The sequence below is a fragment of the Plecotus auritus genome (genome assembly GCF_963455305.1).
Source record: "Plecotus auritus genome assembly, chromosome: 7".
In the NCBI taxonomy this organism is placed as follows: Eukaryota; Metazoa; Chordata; class Mammalia; order Chiroptera; family Vespertilionidae; genus Plecotus; species Plecotus auritus.
In genome coordinates, this window is record NC_137774.1 from 103490002 (window position 1) to 103513578 (window position 23577).

At 36.8% G+C, this 23577-nt stretch overlaps 1 protein-coding gene across 6 annotated transcripts in view; it reads right to left on the minus strand.

Moving 5' to 3' along the window:
* The window catches only part of DMXL1 (Dmx like 1), a 148710-nt gene that overhangs the window by 30776 nt on the left and 94357 nt on the right, over positions 1-23577 (minus strand). For 3 of the 6 annotated variants that reach the window (XR_013961148.1, XM_080679389.1, XM_080679387.1), the window contains 6 exons: positions 21748-21926; positions 16145-16281; positions 12734-12819; positions 9015-9216; positions 7923-8040; positions 4477-4539 (listed from right to left, as the gene is read on the minus strand). Coding sequence is in view for 4 of the 6 variants with exons in the window: in XM_080679389.1 (XP_080535515.1) it covers positions 4477-4539; positions 7923-8040; positions 9015-9216; positions 12734-12819; positions 16145-16281; positions 21748-21926 (785 nt within the window). In the remaining 2 variants the exon portion in view is untranslated. Of the gene's footprint in view, positions 1-2586; positions 2645-4476; positions 4540-7922; positions 8041-9014; positions 9217-12733; positions 12820-16144; positions 16282-21747; positions 21927-23577 lie in introns of all 6 variants that reach the window. The other 3 variants (XM_080679390.1, XM_080679388.1, XR_013961149.1) reach the window with 2 other exon arrangements.

Genomic DNA, 23577 nt, shown 5'->3' on the forward strand with positions numbered 1-23577 from the left:
AGGACAAAAAGAGCTTCCCAGACAAAGGAAATCTGAAGTTCATCATCAAACCAGTATTATATGAAATGTTAAAGGGTCTTCTTTAAGAAAAAAATAAATAAATAAGCAATAAAATGGCAATAAATACATATCTATCTGACGGTGGCCAGATGGGAGAGGGTTTAGGAGGATGAGTGGAAAAGGTGAAGGGATTAATAAGCACAAATTGGTTGTTACGGAATAGTCATGGGGATCTATAAAGTACAGCATAGGGAATACAGTCAATAATATTGTAATAACTATGATGCTAGATGGGTAGAGACTAGATTTATCAGGATAATCGCTTAGTAAGCTATATAATGTCAAATCATGCAGGTATACTATTTTTTAAAAAATTTAAATTCTTTATTGTTTAAAGTATTACATAAGTCTCCTTTTCCCCCCATTGACCTCTCCCCGGTCACTCCCACCCCCCAGCTCATGCCCTCACCCCCCTATATTAGTTTTCAGGTGAAACTAATATAATATTGTATGGCAACTGTTAATTGAAAATTTTAAATGATTTAAATTGAAAACAAAAAAATGTAGTCATTTAATAAAATAAAATCAACATATTCTAAAGTATTTACATAAATATATCTAAAACCTCTGGGTAAAAAGGAGGAAATTATTAAGAGTTGGGAATGTTGCATAATGTAGGATAATTTTATTTTATTTTAATCTCCCCAACCTTCAATCTTTAAAATGAATTACTATAAAATGTTACACAACTTACTGTGAAGCACAGAAGTTATTAATTTGAAATTATAATGCAACAAATTTACTTCCTGCAAAATTTAGATAAAACATCTCCAATACCCAACCATTATTTCGTGCACTGGGACTCTAGTACATTATAATTGTCTACAGTTTGCAGTATAGTAATGTGCTACACAGGTTGGTTGCCTAGAAACTGTAGGAGAATAGAACTTGCCACCCCAAAATATGTCTCTCTGGCATAAAAATTATTTTAGGCTGATTAAGAAACAGCAGACTTCGGAGAAGCTCTGAAAACAAGTAGAAATTATCCTTTATAAAAGACATTTATATTGTAAGGGAAATCTGCATTCGCAAGGCTTTCTCCCTAGCTGTTCCAGAAAGAGTTTAATGACCTTGTCTCTAGAGAAACCAAGATGGCGGCATAGGTGAACACCTAAACTGCTGCCTCGCACAACAATTTCAAAACTACAGCTAAAAGACATCATGGACATCATCCAGAACCACAGGAAAGCTGGCTGAGTGGAAATTCTACAACTAGAAGGAAAGAGAGGGGCACACAAAGACTCAGAGGAGCTGCAAAAAGCTGAGGTACGGAGACACGGGCACGGAGAGGACAGGCGACTGAGTGCCTGGCTCGCCTTCTCTAGCGGGAGAGTGACGGAAGCTCCCGAATGCACTGAACCCCAGTTCTGAATACACTAAACCCCAGTTCCGGGTGAGACCCTGGGGTCCCAGACTCATACGGGGGGAGTCTGGACTGTCGGGAAAATAGAGGAGTGCACGGAAACTCAGGGGAGCCGCGAAAGGCAGAGGTCTGGAGGCACGCGTGCAAGTGCACGCAGAGAGGACTGACTGCTGAGTGTGCCACTGGTTTTCTCTAGCGGGAGGAAGGCGGAAGCTCCCGACTGCGCTCAACTCCATTTCCGACTGCACTGAACCCTGTAATGAACTACCACTACACACTTACTACAATGGCTAAAATAAAGGCTGGCTGACCATACCAGTGTTGGTAAGAATGTGAAGCAACTGGGACTTCATGCATTGCTGCTGGAAATGTAAAATGTTTTTACCTCCTTGGAAAATACTTGAGCAGTTGCTCAAAAAGTTAACCACACTCCCACAATATAGTCTAGCCATCCCACTCTTAGGCATTTACACAAGAGAAATGAAAGAATATGTCCAACCAAAGAGACTTGTGTTTGAATATTCAAAGCAGTCTTATTTGAAATAGCTCAAAAATGGAAAAGGCTTAAGTGTTCATCAACAAGTCAATGGAGAAACAAATTTTGGGATAGCCATACAATGAATGCACCAGCAATAAAAAGAAACAAAATACTGAAATACACAATATGAAGGAATCTCAAAATAAATATGCTGAGAATGCACATAGAAAAAAAAAGGTTTATTGTACAATCACATTTAAAAAATTGCAGAAAATGCAAACTAATTTATATATATAAAAGTCCTAAGCGACTGTCCGACTGGTGGCTATGACGTGCAATGGCCACCAGGGGTCAGACGATCTGACCAATAGCTATGACACGCACTGATCACCAGGGGGCAGACACTCAATGCAGGACCTGCTGAGCTGCGGTGACTTGGCAGCTGCGGTTCTCAGGTGACGCACCCGGAACTGGAGAGGCGGGAGCCTGATTCTGGGGTGCATCACCCAAGAACCACCCTCTTGCAATTCAGGACCCCTTGGGGGATGTTGGAGAGCCAGTTTCAGCCTGATCCACAGGCCAGGCTGAGGGACCCCACCAGTGCACAAATCCGTGCACCGGGCTTCCAGTCTATACTAATAATAGAGGAATATGCAAATTGGACAGGATGCTGTCACATAATTACCAATCAGGATGGGGGCAGGACCACGGTGGAGAGCTCTCAGCACGCCTGCGCCAGGGGTCTGAAGGGCATGGAGAGGAAGGGAGAGCAGATAGGCAGTTAGGGGGCTCAGGCTGGCAGCAGAGAGCAGATAGGTAGTTGGGGGGATCAGGTCAGCAGGGGAGAGCAGTTAGGCAGTTAGGGCGATCAGGCCAGCAGGGGAGCAGTTAAGGGCATCAGGCAGGCAGGCAGGCTGGTGAGCAGTTAGGAGCCAGTGGTTCCGGATTGCGAGAGGGATCCCGGATTGGAGAGGGTGCAGGCCAGGCTGAGGGACCACCCCCCTGCCCCGTGCACGAATTTCGTGCACCGGGCCTCTAGTCTATAATATCAGAAAGAAAATTAGTAGTTACCTGGGGAGTAAAAGGGCAGAGAGGGGAGGGAAAAGCAAAGGAGGGATTAGTTTGGGGGGTAATGGATATATTTATTATCCTGATTGTGCTGATGGCTTCACCCATGTAAACTTATGTAAAAATTCGTCACATTCTAATAAATATGTATAGTTATTGTAAGTCAGGTATAGCTAACAAAGCTGTTAAAACTGTCCCTTGTGGCTTGAAAAACTGGCCAAAAAAATTACGATGTTAAACAAACACAATGACTTTTGATGTAGTGTAACGACTATAGTAATATAACATTCTGATTAACATTTTATAAACAGTGTCAAAAAAATCTTTGGCTAAGGATTCATGCCCTAGCCTGTTTGGCTCAATAGACAGAGCGTCAGTCTGTGGAGCAAAGGGTCCCGGGTTTGATTCCGGTTAAGGGCACATACCATAATTGCAGGCTCCTCCCCGGCCCAGGCCCTGGTAGGGACGCATGCAGAAGGCAACCAATCAATGTGTTTCTCTCACATCGATATTTCTGTCTTTCCCTCTCACTTCCATTCTCTCTAAAAATCAATCGAAAAATATCCTCAGGTGAGGATTTAAAAAAAAAGGATTCATGATAATGTATAGACTGTAGTAATTAATGATTACTACAAGGCAAGGAATATTAACTGATTAAAAGTTTGAATAATAATCTCTCTAAACTCCAAAAGACCATTAGAAATTCCCAAAGTTAAGTGTGTACTGCAAATATTTATTTTGCCAAGGTTTTAATTATAATATACACTTCACATCAAATCAGTCTTTTTTATTAACTGTATAGAATTATTTCTATTTTACAAAAAGATTCCTTTGAGAAAGAATTCACAGCCTTAAAAAAATCTTTTGAAAAATTTTTTCCCTAAAAATTACTCTGATGACATGGTCTTAAAATAAAAATATGAAACACATGAATCAGATATCAACCTAATAAAATTCCTATTTGAATGTGTGATCACAGAACATTTGGGAGTTATTATATGGTTGTACACATTCTCAGCATTTGTGCCATGTTCTCAAGTATTATTGAGTTCTTATTATACATAAGATAATATGCTGTATCCTATTTTTACCAGTAAAATAAATGATATACTGTATAATAGTATTTGATATATTTTAAGAAATTAATATAAGAAGAAAGAATTTTAACTTAAAAAAGTGATACTTGCAAAAATAGAACAACGCTACTATACTTCTATAATGGCTATTTTAATTACAATTTATTAAGAACTTTAATTGTATTTACTATGAAAAAATCTGTAGCCAAAACAGGATACATTCAACTCCCTTTAAAATTGCATTCTCTTATTAATAAAACAGAAACAATGTTATGATTGCAATATTTAAGTTGTTAAAATAAAAGAATAAACTGAGGGAATAGTAATTTAATTGCATTGGAAACAAAGTCCAGTCCAAAGTTAAATGGAAACACTTTGTTTTTCTTGTTAAAGAATGCAATTTCTAATTTCAGTTGAATGATGCTTTGTACCTTATTGATGTTTGGCTCCTCCATCATAGAATTTTTGATGGTTTCACAGTTGTCCTCTAATGACTTCATCAAGAAAGAATAATCACATGACAAAGAGTAAGATGCAATATAACATGCAAAATACTAGGGATATTTTTTTAAATTATATTTTTCGCCAAATTTAGTAACATTGGACTGAGTTATTACTTTTAATATTTCATATATCTTAGAAGAAGCATGTGTGTGGGTGCAGAGTTAGGGGTTAAAGAAAACTTAATCCCTCAAAATTCATTAACAACCACTATAAATTTTATTCAACCTCCTGAGAAATTTTTACTCACTTAACTTTGAAATGTTGATATTAAAGCAAGATTATAGCCCAAGTACTTTATATTACAAATTTCAGAGCTAATGGCGCCAGACTACTATCAACTGAAAATGAAAGTCAAATTGTTCTCTTATACAGTATTATTTCTTGTCTCCTCACTCTTCATGAAAACATCACGATTAAAAAATTTTTTTTTCTAGATCTCTAATTCTCACTTTGTCTTGATTGAGGCAGAAATACTCAACAAACTGCTTGGAGGCATACATGATTTTTTTGTGTGTGAAATAATAACAGTATACTTACTTGTTATTAATTTAGTATATGTGTATCCAACAACATACTAATAGTATCCTAATAAGGTTGTTATTTAAAGGTGTAGAGTCTCTTTTTCTCTCTCAATTTTTTAAATTGAATTTATTGGGGTGACAGTGGTTAATAAAATCATATAGGTTTTAGGCACACATGCTCCTTAAAAGGGGATATTAACACTAGTTAAAGAAAGAGCTGGTTCAAAACCTTTAGTTTTTCTCAGAAAACGAAAGTAAACAGAAAAAGGAATCAGGGTGCCAAGAATTTTTTTTTTTTTTTTTTTTGGTCAGGAATGATTTAGATGTAGTATATTTGTAGCTATCTGCACTTAATTTCCAAATAAATACAAATAGGGAAGACCTTCTGTTTTAAAAATGCATGTAGCACTAAAAACTACATTATATAGGAAAGGAAAGAAGATCTGAGGATATAACTGAATTTTAACATTAGGTAAAGAAAATTTCATTTTCAAAGACATAAAGGAATAAAGAACAGTAGCACTTATAAAATATTCTCCATTATCTGCCATCTAATAACTACCATTAATCACTCCAAGTTTTTAAATAAGTTAAATGTACTGGTTAAAACACAGCAAAGTGAAAGTTATACTTATTTTGCAGATTAAAAAAAAACCCACATTAAAATACATAGAAAATATTTAGCTTACTGATAGAGATAAAGCTTTTATTCCAGCATTAATATTACTGCTTTTGATTAAAATGGTTATAATACAAAAGTAACTTTACTTATTTATCTGCTATCTTTCCTTACTCACTCTGGCTTCCTTATGTTACTCTATCTCATTAATGATTCTATCCCAAGTCTATTGGACAATCTAGTGGTACAATAGTCTTTTGTTTTGTTTTGAGAACTATTTCATTTCACAAATATACTAAATGTATCAGAGGTAGAGAAATGTTTTTATTTTTACAGTTATAGTAATCAAACATGACAATGTTTTTTAAGAAACAATTTTGTACTTGAAGTTATTATGCCAAATATGCAGATTCATATAACAAGGTACATCAGAGAAACTGAAGAAGTAACAAGCACAGTAAACATGCTATTTATTCAGAACAATCAACAGTGCTTTATACACTATTATTAGAATACTTTAAGTTGTAATAAATTATTTTAGGCAAACATATATTTAAAATAAGAAACATTACCTCATCTGTACATACGCTAATTAGTCTGACACTCTTATCTAGTAAATCCACTTTTAATTTCATCCAAAAATTTGCTTCAACTGTTTTAATAGTACTTCATATGCTAAATATTTAAGATATAGCTTACTTAAGGTTATATAGAAATACTTACATTTGTATTGTATCTATTGGATTTATTATTTGCTCAGATTTCAATACTATACTAAGTACATATGTCAAGTCTTCTAAATTAGCAAAAACACTAAATATTGTTTTTTGGCCTGGCTAATTTAGATATATTTACATAAACAGGCAAATAGTAATTAACAGCATGTACAATTGCCTCTAATAAATTAGTGCTTAGACTAGAGACAATGAATTATATGTAATTTTCCTTTTTTCAATGAGGTTAGATGTCATCTTGATTTTTGCTATCTTGTCTATTAAGAAGCCATTCTATTTCCTAATTTATCCAACTGAAATATCATCCTTTTTTCCTTCCACTTCAAAAACTTGCTTTCAGACTAGTTCAGTGGATCACAGACTAGTTGCCAGTCTTGAACACTTTACTGGTCCATAAGAAGATAAGGAATTAACTAAATCACTGAATCCACTGTTTAGTTTACCCTATATTTTTTAATAGCAAAATTGTCTCAATGAAGGAAACAAAATGTTAATTTACATTCAGGTACAAGTTTCCCATAGTAACAAATTGAAAGTTTTTAACAGCACTGAACTGAGAAGAATCGTTATAATGATAACATCGAGGTATAATCAACCTATAAATTACGAGTTTGCAAAATTTCATTAAGAAGCATAATCAACAGAGTAAAAAAAAATATTTGAATGTACATATTTGTAATGTTTTCAGTATATAAACCTAGTTTCAATTAAACTTCTAAGATAAACTTCTTTTAACTGTTACATGAAAATCATGGGAACTTTCTACTTTGTCTCTTAAATGGTGATCATGACAGCTCAAAACAGGAAACAAAGAAACAGAATCTTAACCAATATCTTTTGGGGAGAAAAGTCCCAAATACATCTGAATTAGTTACTTTAAATAAAACAGATTTAAGAAAATACTGACCTTCTCTCTTTTCTATTCAATTACTTTTCTATACATTAACTGCATAGGATATCTTTATGATATAAAAATTAGTTTTATTTTATTTTATTATTTAATATATTATTGATTTCAGAGAGTAAGGGAAAGGGAGAGAGATAGAAACATCAATGATGAGAGAGAACCATTGATCCGCTGCCTCCTGCACCCCCCTACTGGGTACCGAGCCCACAATCCGGGCATGTGCCCTTGACCAGAATCGAACCTGGGACCTTTCAGTCTGCAGGCCAACACTCTATCCACTGAGCCAAACTGGCTAGGCCAAAGTTAGTTTTATTTTTTTATTTATTGATTTGACATAGAGGGGGAAGGAGAGAAAGAGAGAAACATCAACTTGTTGTTCCACTTATTTATTTATTGGTTGATTCTTATATGCGCCCTGACCAGGGATCGAATCCCTAACTTTGGTGTGTTGGGATGATGCTCCAACCAATTGAGCTAAGCAGCCAGAGTTAAAATGAGTTAAACAGTCTATAAAGGCAACTTATTCTTTATGGTTACATAATACAAAAGATTTCAATAATAAAACAGTAAGCAGGTTTTAACTTATACAAACCTCATTTAGGCACCTTTTCTTTGTAAATATATTTTTGATAAAGGTTTCCTGAATTTCTTCTTGCTTCACCAAGTACTGCCAAAGTCTTTTCACAGAAAGTGCCAGGTGGTGTTTGGATCTACAGAGAAACAATATATTTAATTATACACTTAAAATTCTGATTAACTTGACTATATCTACTTAGTGTTATAAAGTGTTTATAATAATAATTAACTAGAATCAGACCAAATCATCTTGGGCTGCAATCAGTACTAGTAGACTTTTTCTTAAAGGACTGGATGGTAAATATTTTAGGCTCTGTAGGCCACATGGTCTTTCATACTATTACTCAGCTCTGCCAATGAAGTGGGAAAGGGGCAGAGATGATATTAAAATGAAAGGGTGTGGCTGTGATCCAATAAAACTTTATTTACAATATAGGAGGAAGGATGAATTTGGCCCATAGGCTGCAGTCTGCTGACCCCTCACCTAGAAACATAATAGTTATGCTTCCTAGAAGAGATCTACAAGCAGAGCTACTAAAAGTGTTGTCTGAGAACACATACCAGTCCATGAAGTCTGTTACTGATGTGCAATGAGGTAAGAGCTTAAGAAAAAAATGTAAATGAACTATCATTAAGTCACTATAGCAAGACTTCGATGAAGCAAGCACTGCACTGATTTACCTTTTACACGTCACAAACAGCAATTCAGTTTGCTGGCTATTTTGAATAGCACTGCTCGAGAGTGGGTGCCAGTAAACTACAAGCCTGCGTTCCATTTTCAAAAATAAAGTTTATTATGTAACAGCCATGCCCATTCACTTACTACTTACAGTTCATAGTTGCTTTCACTATACAATGGCAAGGCTGAATAGTTGCCACAAGAACTGTAAGGTCCCCAAAGTCTAAAATGTTTGCTTATTTGGACCTTTGCAGGAAATGTTTGCTAACCTCAGGACTATAATATGCATGACACAGAGACACAAAGATGAGCCTAGAAGAGCATATTATACATAAAAGGACTTAAATATTTTTTCTTCAAATACTACCTGAAACCACTCTTGATTTAGTAAAACTCATACTTAAAAACAATATCCATAGGAAAACCTACTTGAAAGGAGTGTTTGTAGGTTCCAGCAAAGCTTTGTGGCGGAGAATTGCAGGACCTGCAGACAAACTCTCTTCTGAAGTATAACTTGCAATATAGTTTTGAGGGGGCCCACCATGGACTTCAAGTCGGCGGAGAAGAACTTGCTCCCAACACTGAAGAGTTTTTAGAACTGCGTGACAAAGTGGTGAACTAACAGGAAGCTCTAAAATGAGAAAATAAAATAGACCCGCATTTATCTTCTGTAGTAAAATGCTATATTCAACTGTAAGAATGACTGAGATATTAACACAAATTTTGTCAGAGGTGATGTGAAAGAGGAGGGCATAGAATTCTAGAATATAAAAAAAAAGGATACCACTCAGCTGGTGTGGCTGAATGGTTGAACGTCAACCTCTGAACTGGAAGGTCAGGGTTCGATTCCTGGTCAGGGCACATGCCCAGGTTACAGGCTTGATCCCTATTAGGGAGCATGCAAGAGGCAACTGATCAATGATTTTCATCATTGATGTTTCTATCTCTCTCTCCCTCTCCCTTCCTCTCCAAAAGCAATAAAAAAAAAAGTATTTTAAAAAAGGATATCATAAATCTGTGTAACATTTCAACATAATTAGGTAGCCAAGGACAACAACAAAAAATGGGCAATCTAAGTCAAAATTACATCAAAGCTTTACAACTACTACTTGGATTAATATTTATGATGTGATTTAAATGACTGCTATTTCAATTACTGCTTTTGACTTTAATTTCACATAAAAAAATTTACCTGAATATTATAAAACAAGTAGAGGCCCGGTGCACGAGTTTGTGCACAGGTGGGGTCCAGCCAACCCAGCTCCAATTGGAGCAGATCGGGGCTGGACCTGTAGGGAGGAGGAGACGGCAGGAGGTTGGCCGGCCGGCCCACCCTTTGATTGGGGTTGGGGGGCTGATTGGGGGTGGGACCAGGCCATGGGGAGGGGCTGTGGGCAGTGGGCCAGCTGGCCCTGCCCCCAAATGGGGTTGGAGGGTGCTGATTAGTGGCCAGCAGCCTGGGGGAGGGGCTATGGGTGGTTTGCCAGCTGGCCCTGCCCCTGATGGGGTGGGAGCCGATCTGGGGTGGGGCCAGGTGGGGGGAGGGGCTGCAGGAGGGGCCATGGGTAGTTGGCCAGCTGGCCCTGCCCCTGATGGGGAGGAGGGGTGATCAGGGGCGGGACCGGCCATGGGGAGGGGTTGTGGGCCAATCAGGGTGGTGGGGGCCCATCAGGTGTGTGGCCAGCCAGCCCCACTCCCTATTGGGGTGGGGGATCAGGGGCAGGCCGGCCTGGGGGGAAGGGCTGCAGGCCTATCGTTGTGGGGAGGGCTGATTGGGGATAGGGCTGGCTGGGGGGAAGGGAGGGGGTATTTGGCCAGAGGCCCACTCTTGATCGGGGTGGGAGAGTCTGATCAGGGGCAGGCCAGCAGTGGGGAGGGGCCGTGAGGTTGGCCAGCCAGCCCCACCCCCTGATCGGGCCCGTTTGCTGGCCACAGTGGGCATCATAGTGACCAGTCGTTATGGTTGTTATGGCTGTTACAGTCACTGGCTTTTTATATATATAGATGTCTGGGAAGAAAATTAATTGCTTTAACCTTTGTATCAGCCCAATTTCTGTATAGCATATTAACTATAATTTGCTTAGAAAATTAAATAATTCACAAAAGTAAAAAAAAAGTTACGTAATACTATGAAATGCAGCACTTTCCAGTTCTACACTTCTATACTCTTGAATCCTAATCCTACTCTCAACTTTTAGCTCTTTACCTACAAAAATCTAAACATGCTCATACTGTGAATTCTTAATCTTTCAATTTTAGAAATGATCTTCTGATATACTGCTATAGCATATGAGAATAAACTTCTCTCTCCATCATTCCAATATAATCACATAATAATTTTTTATTAAATTGGCATTTTAGTTTTCATCTTTATATATATACTAGGGGCTCGGTGCACGAAATTCGTGCACTGGGGGCGGGGGGTTCCTCAGCCCATCCTGCCCCCTCTCACATACTGGGAGCCCTCAGGGAATGTCCTACAGAGGGGACCGGGCTGATCAGGGGAAGTCACCAGCCCCATCACCCTGCTGCTGCAGCCACTGCCAGTCACCACAGCCACCAAGGTGTTTTCATCAACACGGACTCCAGTCCCTTCACCATGAAAAAATGACAACTTTCTTTAGGCATTTTCAAGATGTCTTTCATAGAATATGACATTTCTTTCTTTCTTTTTTTTATCCTCACCTGAGGATATGTTTCCATTGATTTTTAGAGAATGTGGAAGAGAAAGGGAAAGAAGAGAGAAACATCAAAGTGAGAGGAACACTTTGATTGGTTGCCTCCTGCATGAGCCCTGACCTGGGCCCCAGCCAGAGAGCAGCCTGCAACCTAAGTACATGCCCTTGATCAGAATCTAACCCGGACCCTGCAGTCGGCAAGCCTAGGCATTATCCACTGAGCCAAACTGGCTAGAGCAGGATATGACATTTCTTAGCCCTCCAGCAGTGGACCTTCCTTTTTTTCTCCAGGATTGTGGTGGAAAAACCCTAGATCACCTTTTTGGATTCTTATACCCAAGTTACTAAGAATATTACCAGTGGTAAACAGGGAGCTTAGCCAATGAGCGGTCAGAAAAGGTATTTCCTCTGTAGTTCACACCAATCGCCTCCGATCTCTGGCTCCGCCCCTGCCAAGGCCTAAAGCCTCCAGGTCTAGGCAGGGGACTCCCAGCTCCCTCCGATGGCCCGATCGCCTGGCTCCGCCCCTGCCCAGGCCTCAAGCCTCTGGCTGGGGCTTGGGGCCTCGACAGGGGACCCCCAGCTCTCTCCCATCACCCAGCTCTGCCCCTGCCCAGGAGCCCCCTGGCTCAGGCCCTTCCCAGGTTGCTCAGGACCCACTGGGGGCCTACCTCGGAGTGACCTGGGTGCTGAGAAAGTTCCTAGGACCCAGGCTGCTGGGTGCCTACATATGCAAATTAACCTCCATTTTTGTTGGGTTAATTTGCACACTCACTCTGATTGGCTGTGGGTGTAACGGAGGTATGGTCAATTTACATGTTTGTCTATTATTAGGTATGATTAAATACAGATCACAGCTGAACCACTTGGTATCCTAACATGCCTCTTTCTTTCCTGTACTACGTTTCCTTCCTTGGAGTTAATCACTAACTTTTTGCATTTACTTAGTTTTCTAGGTGTCTACCACTATTAAATCTCCCAATATCTCAGCTATGGCTATAAATACAGTCTCAATAAAATCAATCACATCAGGTTCAAATTCCCTGCTTTCTTGTACTCCTAAGAGCACTAACAAGGTGAGAGACATATCTATAGATGGTTGGTTTGGTTAACAGAAACATATCTTCTACAATAGGAAGTTATTTAACTTTTTCTCCATTATTTGAAAAAATACAAAACAGTAAATCAAAAGCAATGGCAATATTAATTCATGTTAAAATATTTTTTAGCCCAGCTGGTGTGACTCAGTGGTTGAGCATTGGACCATGCACCAAGAGGTTACCGGTTTGATTTCCAGTGAGGGCACATGCTTAGGTTGCAGGTTCGATCCCCAGAAAGGGGCATGCAGGAGGCAGCCAATCAACGTTGATCTCTCATCAATGTTTCTCTCTCTCTCTCTTCCTCTCTCTAAAAAAAAAAAATAAAAACATATTTTAAAAAACAAATAAATAAAGTAAAATATTTTTTTACCTGCAAGATCATGACCTGCAAAGGGATAGAAAGTCTTCAAGTTGTTGAGCACCAACTGCACCATTGCCAAGCGCATCAATGACCAACTAAAAATAAAGCAACAGTAGATCTGTTAATTTTTACTCAGGGATTTAGAAGAGTACACCACTCTCTGACTCAACAATTCCACTACTAGTAATTTATCCTGATTATATACTTCCACAAAAACAAAAACAAAAACATATGCATGTAGTACTCAAGTCTGCATTATCTACAATAGCAAAAGACTAGAAACAATCAAATTATCCATCAAGAGAGTACTGGTTACATATCTAAAGTTTTGAACCACAGAATATTAGGGTAGCCATTTTTAATACATTAAGTGCCCAGCCTGTTTTGTCTTCCAGAGGGAAAGTATAGTGTCAGTTACCGGTGACTGATAGGGCCTTAATGTGTTAAAGAATGAAGAAGGATCTCTAAGCATTAATATGGTGTGAATTCCAGTATATATTGACAAATAAAAAGTTATAGAACACTACATGTAGTATGCTATCTACAGGGGAAATACAAGATTTCACACGTACACACACATGCTTAACTCTGCAAACTGAAAAATAAGCCAGAAACTGGAGGTTGTAGAAGAGAAATTAGCTGAAAGAGAGAAATGGTGAGACTTCTGATTTCACATTTTTATACAGTTTTATGTTTTTATTTAAAAATATTTCAGCTTCTCTTTTATTTCAAGTGACACATTTATTTCTTAGAGTAATGGCTTTTTATTTCTTTAAGCTGTGGTAAAATAAACAAATCATAAAATTTACTATCTTAACTATTATCAAGCATACAGTTCAGTCGCATTAAATATATATTTATATCGTTGTGCAACCATCTATTTCCAGAATCCTTTTCATCTTGTAAAACTGAAACTCTATACCCATTGAGCAACAATTCTCCATTTCCACCTTCTCCTAGGCCCCTGGCAACCACCATTCTATTTTCTGTCTATGAATTTGATTACTCTAGGTATCTCATATAAATGGAATTATACAGTATTTTTCTTTTTGTGGTTTAATTTGTTTAGTATAATGTTGTTGAGATACACCCATGTCATAGTAACATCTATCAGAATTTCTCTACTTTTAAAGGTTGAATAATATTCAATTGTACATCTATATCACATTTTGTTTATGCATTCACCTGTTGATAGATACTCAGGTGGCTTCTACCCCACTGGCTATTATGAATAATGTTATTATGAACATATACCTGTTTAATAACCTGCTTTGTATTCTTTTGGGTATATACCCAGGAGTCAAATTGATGGATCATATGATAATTCTATTTTTAATTTTTGAGGAACTGTCATACTGTTTTCCATGATGGTTGCACCATTTTACTTTCCCACCAACATTGCAAAGGTGGGATGCCAACACTTTTATTTTCTGGATGTGTTTTTATTCTATAGTAGCCATCTCAATGGGTGTGAGATCATCTTCCATAGTGATTTTGACTTGCATTTCTCTACTGATTAGCTATAGTGAGCATTTTTTTCATGTGTTTTGCAATAAAGGAATACTTCGTTGGTCATTTGTATAACTTTTTTGGGAAAATGTCTATTCTAATCATTTGCTGATTTTTAATTGGGTTGAGCTTTTGTTGCTGAGTTACACAATTTGATTTTTGAGCCATGTTAATATTTCATATATTAAAAAAAATTAAACAGGAAATAATCAACATATTAATAAAAGCAAGGTAACAAATATACCAGCACTCGTACATATAAGAATAATACTCATTGAGGGTGTTAGTTTTGAACATTTATGATTCTTATCATATATGGAAATCATTTTTAGAACAATGATCACTGACATGTTAGCATACTAGTGTTCACTAAAAGACATTAGATTTTCTAGGATAAAACAGTGGGATTTATTTATATTAGGGAACAGAGGACAAAGAATAATCTGATAGCAACATTTCTGAGGACTAATAAAAAGTATAGGTCATCTGTGGAATTATTAAGAAAATGAAATTACCAATTTCAATTAAAGAAATCTAAATTAAATGTGTTATACTAGGTGTACCAGTTAATAATGCAGATTTTTTTCAATAGATGGAGTTACACATGTTGATAAATATGCGATTTGATATGAATGCTATTTTGTTGTATTGACAACAAGCTTCAAAACTTCATATGTCAAATTTGCTGAAGGTGTTAACATCGTAGTTATTTTTACACTTAAAAATGTTGAATTTCGTGCCAAAAAACAGCATTTGCGGGAAGTTTTAATTCATTACTTTATTTTGAAGAAAAAGTTATCGTATACTTCGGGAAGCTTATGGTGAATATGCTCCATCTCAAGATATTTGTGAATGCTGGTTTAAATGCTTTAAAAGTGATGATTTCGATGTGAAAGACAAAGAACATCCAGGTCAACTGAAAAAGTTTGAAGACCAACAAAGCATTATTGGATGAAAATGTGTGTTAAATCAAAAACAACTTGTAGAAAGATTAAATGTTGCTCAGCAAACAATTTCCAATCATTTACAAGCAATGGGAAAGATTTTAAAGGAAGGAAAATAGGTGCCACGTCAACTGAACAAAAGACAAATGGAAAACCGAAAAGTCATCAGTAAAATGTTGCTTCAATGGTACGAAAGAAAGTCTTTTTTGCATTGAATTTTGACTGGTGATGAAAAGTGGATTTGAGAATCCCAAATGCACAAAATCATGGGTTGATCCAGGTCAACCATCAACATTGACTGCAAGGCCAAATCGCTTCGGAAAGAAGACAATACTCAGCGTTTGGTGGGATCAGGAAGGTGTGGTGTATTATGAGCTTCTAAAACCAGGTGAAACCACTAATACCGATTGCTACCGACAACAAATAATCAATTTGAACCACACTTTGATCGTGAAAGGACCAGAATGTTCCAGAAGACATGGCAAAGTAATTTTGCTTCATGATGATGCACCATCACACACTTCAAAACCAGTTAAAGACACGTTAAAAGATCTTGCTTGAGAAGTATTAATCCACCCGCCGTCTTCACCAGACCTTGCTCCTTCAGGTTACCACTTGTTCTGATCGATGGCATATGCACTGTCTGAGCAGCACTTCAAAACATACGAAGAAGTGGAAAATGGGGTCTCTGAATGGTTTGCCTCAAAACAAGAAAAGTTCTATTGGGACAGTATCCACAAATTACCTGAAAGATGGGGGAACTGTGTAGCTAGCGATAAACATTACTTTGAATAAAGCACTTTTGATGTTTCTCTTGAAATTACCATGTTTTCTTTGATTAGAAAATCCACATTATTAACTGGTACACCTAGTAAATTCTAAGCCACTAGTTTCACATGTACTATTTTCAAAAATATCATATATGACATCATTTTTTTACAAAAGCTTAACATTAAGTATCCCATACCTGTATGAATTTGAATTAGAATGCTCTTGGAGATGAAAATCTGAAGCTGAAACATCATCATCATCATCATCATCATCATCACTGTCCACACTCTCCTCTGAATCATATTCTCTACTTAGGGAAGGGGGTAAAAAAGGCTAAAATAAAAAAGTTACAGAATTGACCATGAACTATCTGATTTAATACTTTGAAATACATAGTCCAATAATAGCAATTTATCCAATTTTCAGATTTTTTTTATAAGAAGTAAAATTAGCATTTGATTTTTTCAATTGATTTCTAGAGAGTAGAAGGGAGGAAGAAGGGGGTGGGGGAGAAGAGAAAGAAAGAGAGAGAGAGAGAGAGAGAGAGAGAGAGAGAGAGAGAGAAATGTGAGAGAGATACATTGACTGGTTGTCTCCTGCATGTGCCTCTACCAGGGCTGGGAAATCTGCAACTGAGGTACTTGCCCTTGACTGTGAATTGAACCCATGACCCTTCGGTCCATGGGCCAATGCTCTAACCACTGAGAAAAACCAGCCACAGCTGCTTCTTTTTGCTTGACATTCTATGCCTTTGACATCACTTTACACAATTTCCTCACTAATTCATCCATTCAACAAAATTTTATCAGGTATCTACTGTGTTTTAAAAAAGCATACTATATAATAAAAGGCTAATATGCAAATCAACCGAACCGCAGAATGACCAGTCGCTATGACATGCACTGATCACCAAGGGGCAGACACTCAACGCAGGAGCTAACCCCTGGTGGTCAGTGCGCTCCCACAGGGGGAGCACCGCTCAGCCAGAAGCTGGGCTCACAGCTGGTGAGCGCAATGGCGGTGGCAAGAACCTCTCCTGCCTCCGCTGCAGCACTAAGGATCCCTCGGAGGACATCCCCCAAGGGGTCCCAGACTGTGAGAGGGTGCAGGCCGGGCTGAGGGATACCTCCACCCCCAGTGCACGAATGTTGTGCACCAGGCCTCTAGTACTTGATATAAAAATGTTTAAGATATGTACACAATCATTGCTGTCACAGAGCTTATAATTTAATGGAAAAAATAGGTAAATAGTAGAAAGCTAAGTACAACTTGCATTTATAGAGTGTAATGGAGTGTCACCAATGAGTTTTAAGTAGAGGACAGGTAATAAGATTTATGTCTTAATAATATTACCAACACCACTCACTTATGAAAGAAAAGTCAAATGGCAAGAGTAGAAATGGACACATCAGTAACTAAGGCAAGACTGGCAGTCTACACACAAGTATTGGTGATAGAGATGAAGAGAAATAACAGATTTATAGTGTATTTTGGGAAAAGCATTGACAGATTTGATAATAAATCTGGAGAGCAAGAGAAACAGGAAAAATAGGATTTCTGGTTTTCTGGCTTGAGCAACTATAAGGATAAAGATGCTGCTTACTAAAACAAGAGGACTTTGATTGTTAAGAGAGGTGGTACTGGAGAAAATAAATACCAAAACTCAAATCTTGAAGATTAAGATTCACAGGTCAGGTAGAAAAAGGACAAGAAAAGATACTATGAAGGAATTATTAGTAAGGTTAGAGGAAAAAATATGAGAAAGTGGCATCAGAGAACAAGAGTGAAGTATTTCAAAAAGAAGGAAATGGTCAGATGTGCTGAATATTGCTATGAAGTAAAATAAGATGATGATCAAGAATTTTCAGTTATATTTGACAACATATGTGCCACCTGAATCTTAAGAACAGCAGTTTCACCAGGGTAGTTGTGTCAGATGTCATACAATAGGTAAATATGAAAGGGATCTAAGATAATAAAAAGAAAATGTAGCCTCCTCCTTTCAAATGGTTTCACTTTCTGTGGTTTCAATTACCTGTGATCAACTTCAGTTTGAAAATATGAAATAGAAAATTGAAAAAATAAAGAATTCCTAAGTTTTAAAATGCATGCTGTTCTGACTAGCATGATGAAATCTTGCATTGCCCTGCTCTGTACCACCCAAGACGTGTATCAACCCTTTGTTCAGTGTGTCCATGCTATAAATGCTACCTGCCCAATATCACTAAGTAGCCATTTTGGTTTTCAGATAGACAGTGGGGTATGGCAGTGCTTATGTTCAAATAACCTTATAGTAGCCTAATACTATGTCACAAACCTACAATTCATCTCACATTATCTCATCAAGTAAGCATTGTATCATCTCACATCATCACAAGAAGGGTGAGTACAATACAATTAGATATTTTGAGAGAGATACCACAGTTACATTCCTATTAAGAGTTTATTGTAATTATAATTGTTCTATTTTATTATGTTATTGTTGTTAATCCCTTACAATGCCTAATTTATAAATTAATCTTTATCCTAGGTATGTATATGTAGGAAAAAACAAAATCTATACAATTGCCCCTTGAACAACATGGGTTTGACTTGTGTGGATTTACTTACACGCAGATTTTTACTAGATCCTCATAGTTCAAGCCTGTGTTGTTCAAGGGTCAACTGTATTTTTGATCCGTGGTTGGCAATTCACGTATGCAGCTGGCTAACTACAGTTGTACATGAAAATCTCAACTGTGTGTGTGTGTGTGTGTGTGTGTGTATGTGTGTGTGTGTGGTGAGGGGCTGGTACCTTCTCTGGATTCAGCCTTCCACTGGGGTCTTGGAACATATTCCCCACAGATAAGGATAACTACTGCATATAGTTTAGAAAAGTTGAATAAGAATAGAAAGCAGAGTCTGGCCAGTATGACTCAGTGGTTGAGCGTCAACCTATGAACCAGGTCACAGTTTTCTTCCAGATCAGGGCACATGCCCAGGTTGCAGGCTCAATCCCCAGCCGATCAATAATTCTCTCGCACCACTGATGTTTATATCTCTGCCTGTCCCTTCCTATCTGAAATCAATAAAAGCATATTAAAAAAATAGAAAGCAGAGAAATGGAATAGCTGAAAATTTGGGGGATTAAAGCAGGATTTGGAATGGGAAACAGGAGAGCACATTTCTGCCGTGATGGAAGGAGGCAATAGAGAGAGAGAAATGAAGGCAAAGCAAAGAGTATAGAGGAAAAGCAAACATGGGATTCAGAATAGAAATGGAGTCTTTGATAGGAAGGACTTTTCATAATAACATGAGGAAAGAAGAAGATGAAAGGAAATACAGTTACAGCTTCATGACAGGATGATAAAAGAGTTTTGTCTAATTCTATTTTTTAATGACTTAAGAGATGAGATCATCAATTAAGAATGAGAATGAAAGTGATGTGGGAAGTTTGAAAAGTTATACAATCTTGGGTCTAGGGAGGCCTAATAAAGAAACATAGAAGGGAATCCTCTCCCAAAAAAACAATAATAAAACTGTACAAAATTGTCAAAAACAATCATTTAAAGATATTGGAAAGTGACCAAATGCATATAACACATTAAAAATATATAAGAAATATCTACTGAATCTCTGGTAAAACAGTTAGAATCTGGTATTTTAGCCAGGGGCTACCCTCATCCCCACCCCTGCCACTCTGTGGTACAACTGTTCTATCAGGGCCAGAAGGGCAGTCTGTGATGACTAAGAACTCTGCTTCTTGGCCAAGGGAGGCTGACTTTAATAAAAATTCCATACCCAGTAGCACTGTCAAAAACAACCGATATCGCCCTGACTGGTTTGGCTCAGTGGATAGAGCATCAGCCTGCGGACTCAAGGGTCCCAGGTTCGATTCTGGTCAAGGGCATGTACCTTGGTTGCGGGCATATCCCCAGTAGGGGGTGTGCAGGAGGCAGCTGATTGATGTTTCTCTCTCATTGATGTTTCTAACTCTCTGTCTCTCGCCCTTCCTCTCTGTAAAAAATCAATAAAATGTTTAAAAAAACAAACAAAACAAAAAACAACAACCCATATCTCAGTAATAAACATTTAGGGAAGGCTAACCTCTCATCTATCCTGAGACTGTGATACAGATTGGGGCAAGAGTAGACCAATCAGAAATTTAACAAGAAGATCCAGGTATAAGAAGAACATGTTAATCAAGAACCCTATATCCAGCAATCTATGCTTCAAAAATGAAGATGAAACAAAGACATTCAATGAATAATTGACTGTGCAAATGTCCTTCTTTACAATGAAGCATAAAAGATAAGAGAAAAATAAAAACCACTGCTTAACAGGCCAGGGGGACTGGTGTCAAGAGAAAATAGCGAGATGTCAATTAATACAAGGAAATAAGGAGAACACCCAGAAGCTAAGGATATAAGGAATTTGTCTGATCACAGGAGAAGTTCTTGCTTGGCATGTAATGCAGGAATGTAAAAATGTCTAAGCAAGCTGGAGCCATGCAAAGCAATCTTAATAATCAATGAAAAACTACAAGATTCTGTGACTGTTAAAAGTATTTGTCAAAACACTAGAAACTCTTACGGTCAGCTAGGAAAATAAAAAAAAATACTAAAAATAATATTTATTTTATACACTGTAAAGTGTTAGAAACATTGAGAATTAAAGTACTTTATATTTTTGAAAAAAATTTATTGAGTACTTGCCTTCTAATAGTATAAGCATCTTTTCTAATCTTGACAAACTGTCATAATCCTATCTAAGTCTGTATCAGCTTCCAACATTTTATGCTTTGTGCTTTCAATGTTGTGAAATATTAACCAGAGTTCCTTTAACAGGAAGGTTGTTGTTGTTTTTTTGTTTGTTTGTTGCTCATTTCACTATCTCTGGAACATCTTCATCCTTTTGTCACATTTTCCTCATTTATGTTGCTAAGTTGGCCTTAACCAGATTTCTCTAGCTGCAGATCTAAAGTCTCTTAAATAACAGTAAAGTCAATAATTCCAAAGTTAGCTAATTTTTCTATAATTTTACATTTGATTTTAATTTCACTTCTAGTACTATCACTTTTCATATTTTTTGATGCCCTTTCATCAGTGTTAGCCAATTCCCTCTTCTAATTATCCAATTTTACAAAATGTCACTTGGGTTTATAATGGGAGACAAGGAGGCAGGACACAACCCCTTTTCCTGTCTGTGTATGAACTGAACAACAGATACTAAATGACCAATTGCCAGCAGACTTTGAAGGAACTGCTGTGATTAGTCACTGATCATGAGGTGTATCTGTTATTTTCATTGTAATTTGTGGACTGAAAAGCTAGCAGGGAACTTAGTACTTGATGTAATTACTCACATTTAATATACTGTGTTAACTTAAACTTGAATCATGCTGTTGAGGGGCTAATGTTATCTAATTAAACAGATGAAATTTGTGTATATCAACCAATGCAGGACTGCCTGTAATATAAAAAAAAAAAAATGAGAATATGGATGGCAGTTTAACTTATGACAGTTTTGATTCCTTAATTACTACCAAGTACATTGGTATTAAGGTGTTAACTAATTTACCTTCATCTTAAGAACTTCATAAAAAATGCAAAAATCATAACTTAGCAAGGAACTGCCTTAAAAACTGGTTGGAAATATAGGCAAAATATTTGTTTTTTGGGGGGAATGTAGCCTGATAAAATGAAAATATTCTAAACCACAGTGGGAAAACATTTGGAAGCACCAACAATTACACATATTTTAAACACTTTCATTTCCACTTAACTGCGCAAATATTGATCTGGACAGCACTTTTATTACCTTGGCTATGAAATAGTCCCAGATACTGAGCTCAGGTGGGATGAACTTCTCTTTGACTGTCAATGACTCCTGGCTTACTGGTGGTGAGGAAGAGGTCGATGGGGTAGATTCTCTGCCAGACACTTTTGATGGCCTAAAACGTGTGTTCTGTTTCTCTCCTTCTTCCACTAGTGAAGAAACTATTAAGAACAAAGAAAGTATTATTAAGTATATATTATTTTCATTGTATAAGACCTAAGGCTAACTATAAATAAGTACACACACAAAACTGAGATTCTTATTATGATAGTAAGGGAATAAAATTGATAGAGGAAGTGAGACAAAAACTACCTTGAATTTATCTCACTCTCTGTTGAATCATGCATTGTATATGTAGGTGGTAGGATGTAATATCTGCTTGTAAATGAGCCCCCACATGATAGGAAATTATCTACATTGTTCTGTTTTGTTTTTTTAGGAACATCATGGTAACAAAAAAGAATATCATGCGATGTCAATGTTAATTAAAGGCAACAACTCAGGAGATTCTTCAGTAATCACTGGCCTTTTATCTACATATAAAACTACATTTTCAATGAAAATTAAAAAGTTCAAACACATAACTATTTAATTAAACTGACTTAGACTTTTAGAAATGGTTTGAAGATGGAATTTTCTAGTCAATGGAATAACAAAGAGGTAGAACATGTAATCTTTATTGTTTTAACTTCAAAACATTTTTAACAGTATTCTTTCAGTATTTTACCTTAGAATATTAAGGGAAGCATAGAAAAGCAAGTTATGCAAATCTTTAATGAACACTAAGTCACGTATACAAATTACCAGTGAAGAATCAAGGATCTCCTAGACACAGGCATGATCTAATAGGCAAACACCACATTAAGGCACATCAATATTCTCCTTCAATGGTTCCAGTGAACATGTATTTACTTCCCAAATGAATGCAATAATTGTGCTGTAATAAATTTTGTTTTATTGTCTGAAGCTACTTGGCTTGCATAAACAGCATGCTCATGCATTATGCCAAGCTCAGTTTAACAGAATAATTTAGTTATTTCAGAAAAAGGAAATTAAGTTAAATAAAATTAATATTCTAAGACATGGCTAAAAAGTGATATGATTATTACATAATCTTTCAAAAGGCTTTAAAAGGTATTAAATTAAATGTATAATTTTTTCTCTGTTATTATTAGTAATTGATAATTAACAATCACCTTTCCAATATACCTGTTGCATACATTTACATATATTCTAAAACTTAAACAGTGATTTTTCGAAATTCTCATTAGGTAAAATATTCAGGATATAAACGTATTTTTTTTTACTCTTCAAATAATTGCTACCGTTTAACGTAAATTTATCATTTAACTTTAACATTACTATTTTGCCTTTGTTTTTAAATTATTAGATGGCTTCATAAAAGCTTAGGGGATCTCTGGAAAATAAAATTTTCAAACAATACTAAATTAATAAACATCATAAAAATGTAGATTTTTTAAAAGACAAAATGTAAGAGGGTTTTTTAAATGAGAAAACATTTTAAGGTATAGTCTGTGAACCCAGACAGATGACATGAAAATAAGAGATTAACCACACTCAGGGGAAATATTTAAAATTACAGACTCAATCCCAGAGGTACAGAACTATTTATCAAAACACTATTAATAAACAAGGACAGTAGGGGGGGGGACCTGATAAACAAGTTCACATTACTAAATGTTATACTATCTGAAATGCTATAAAAAAATAACCTGAATGATGCCTCCTAGCAAACAAATGATCTGTAACTTGTCATTAGGGTAGATGCTCCATCTTCACCCTCAAATTGCA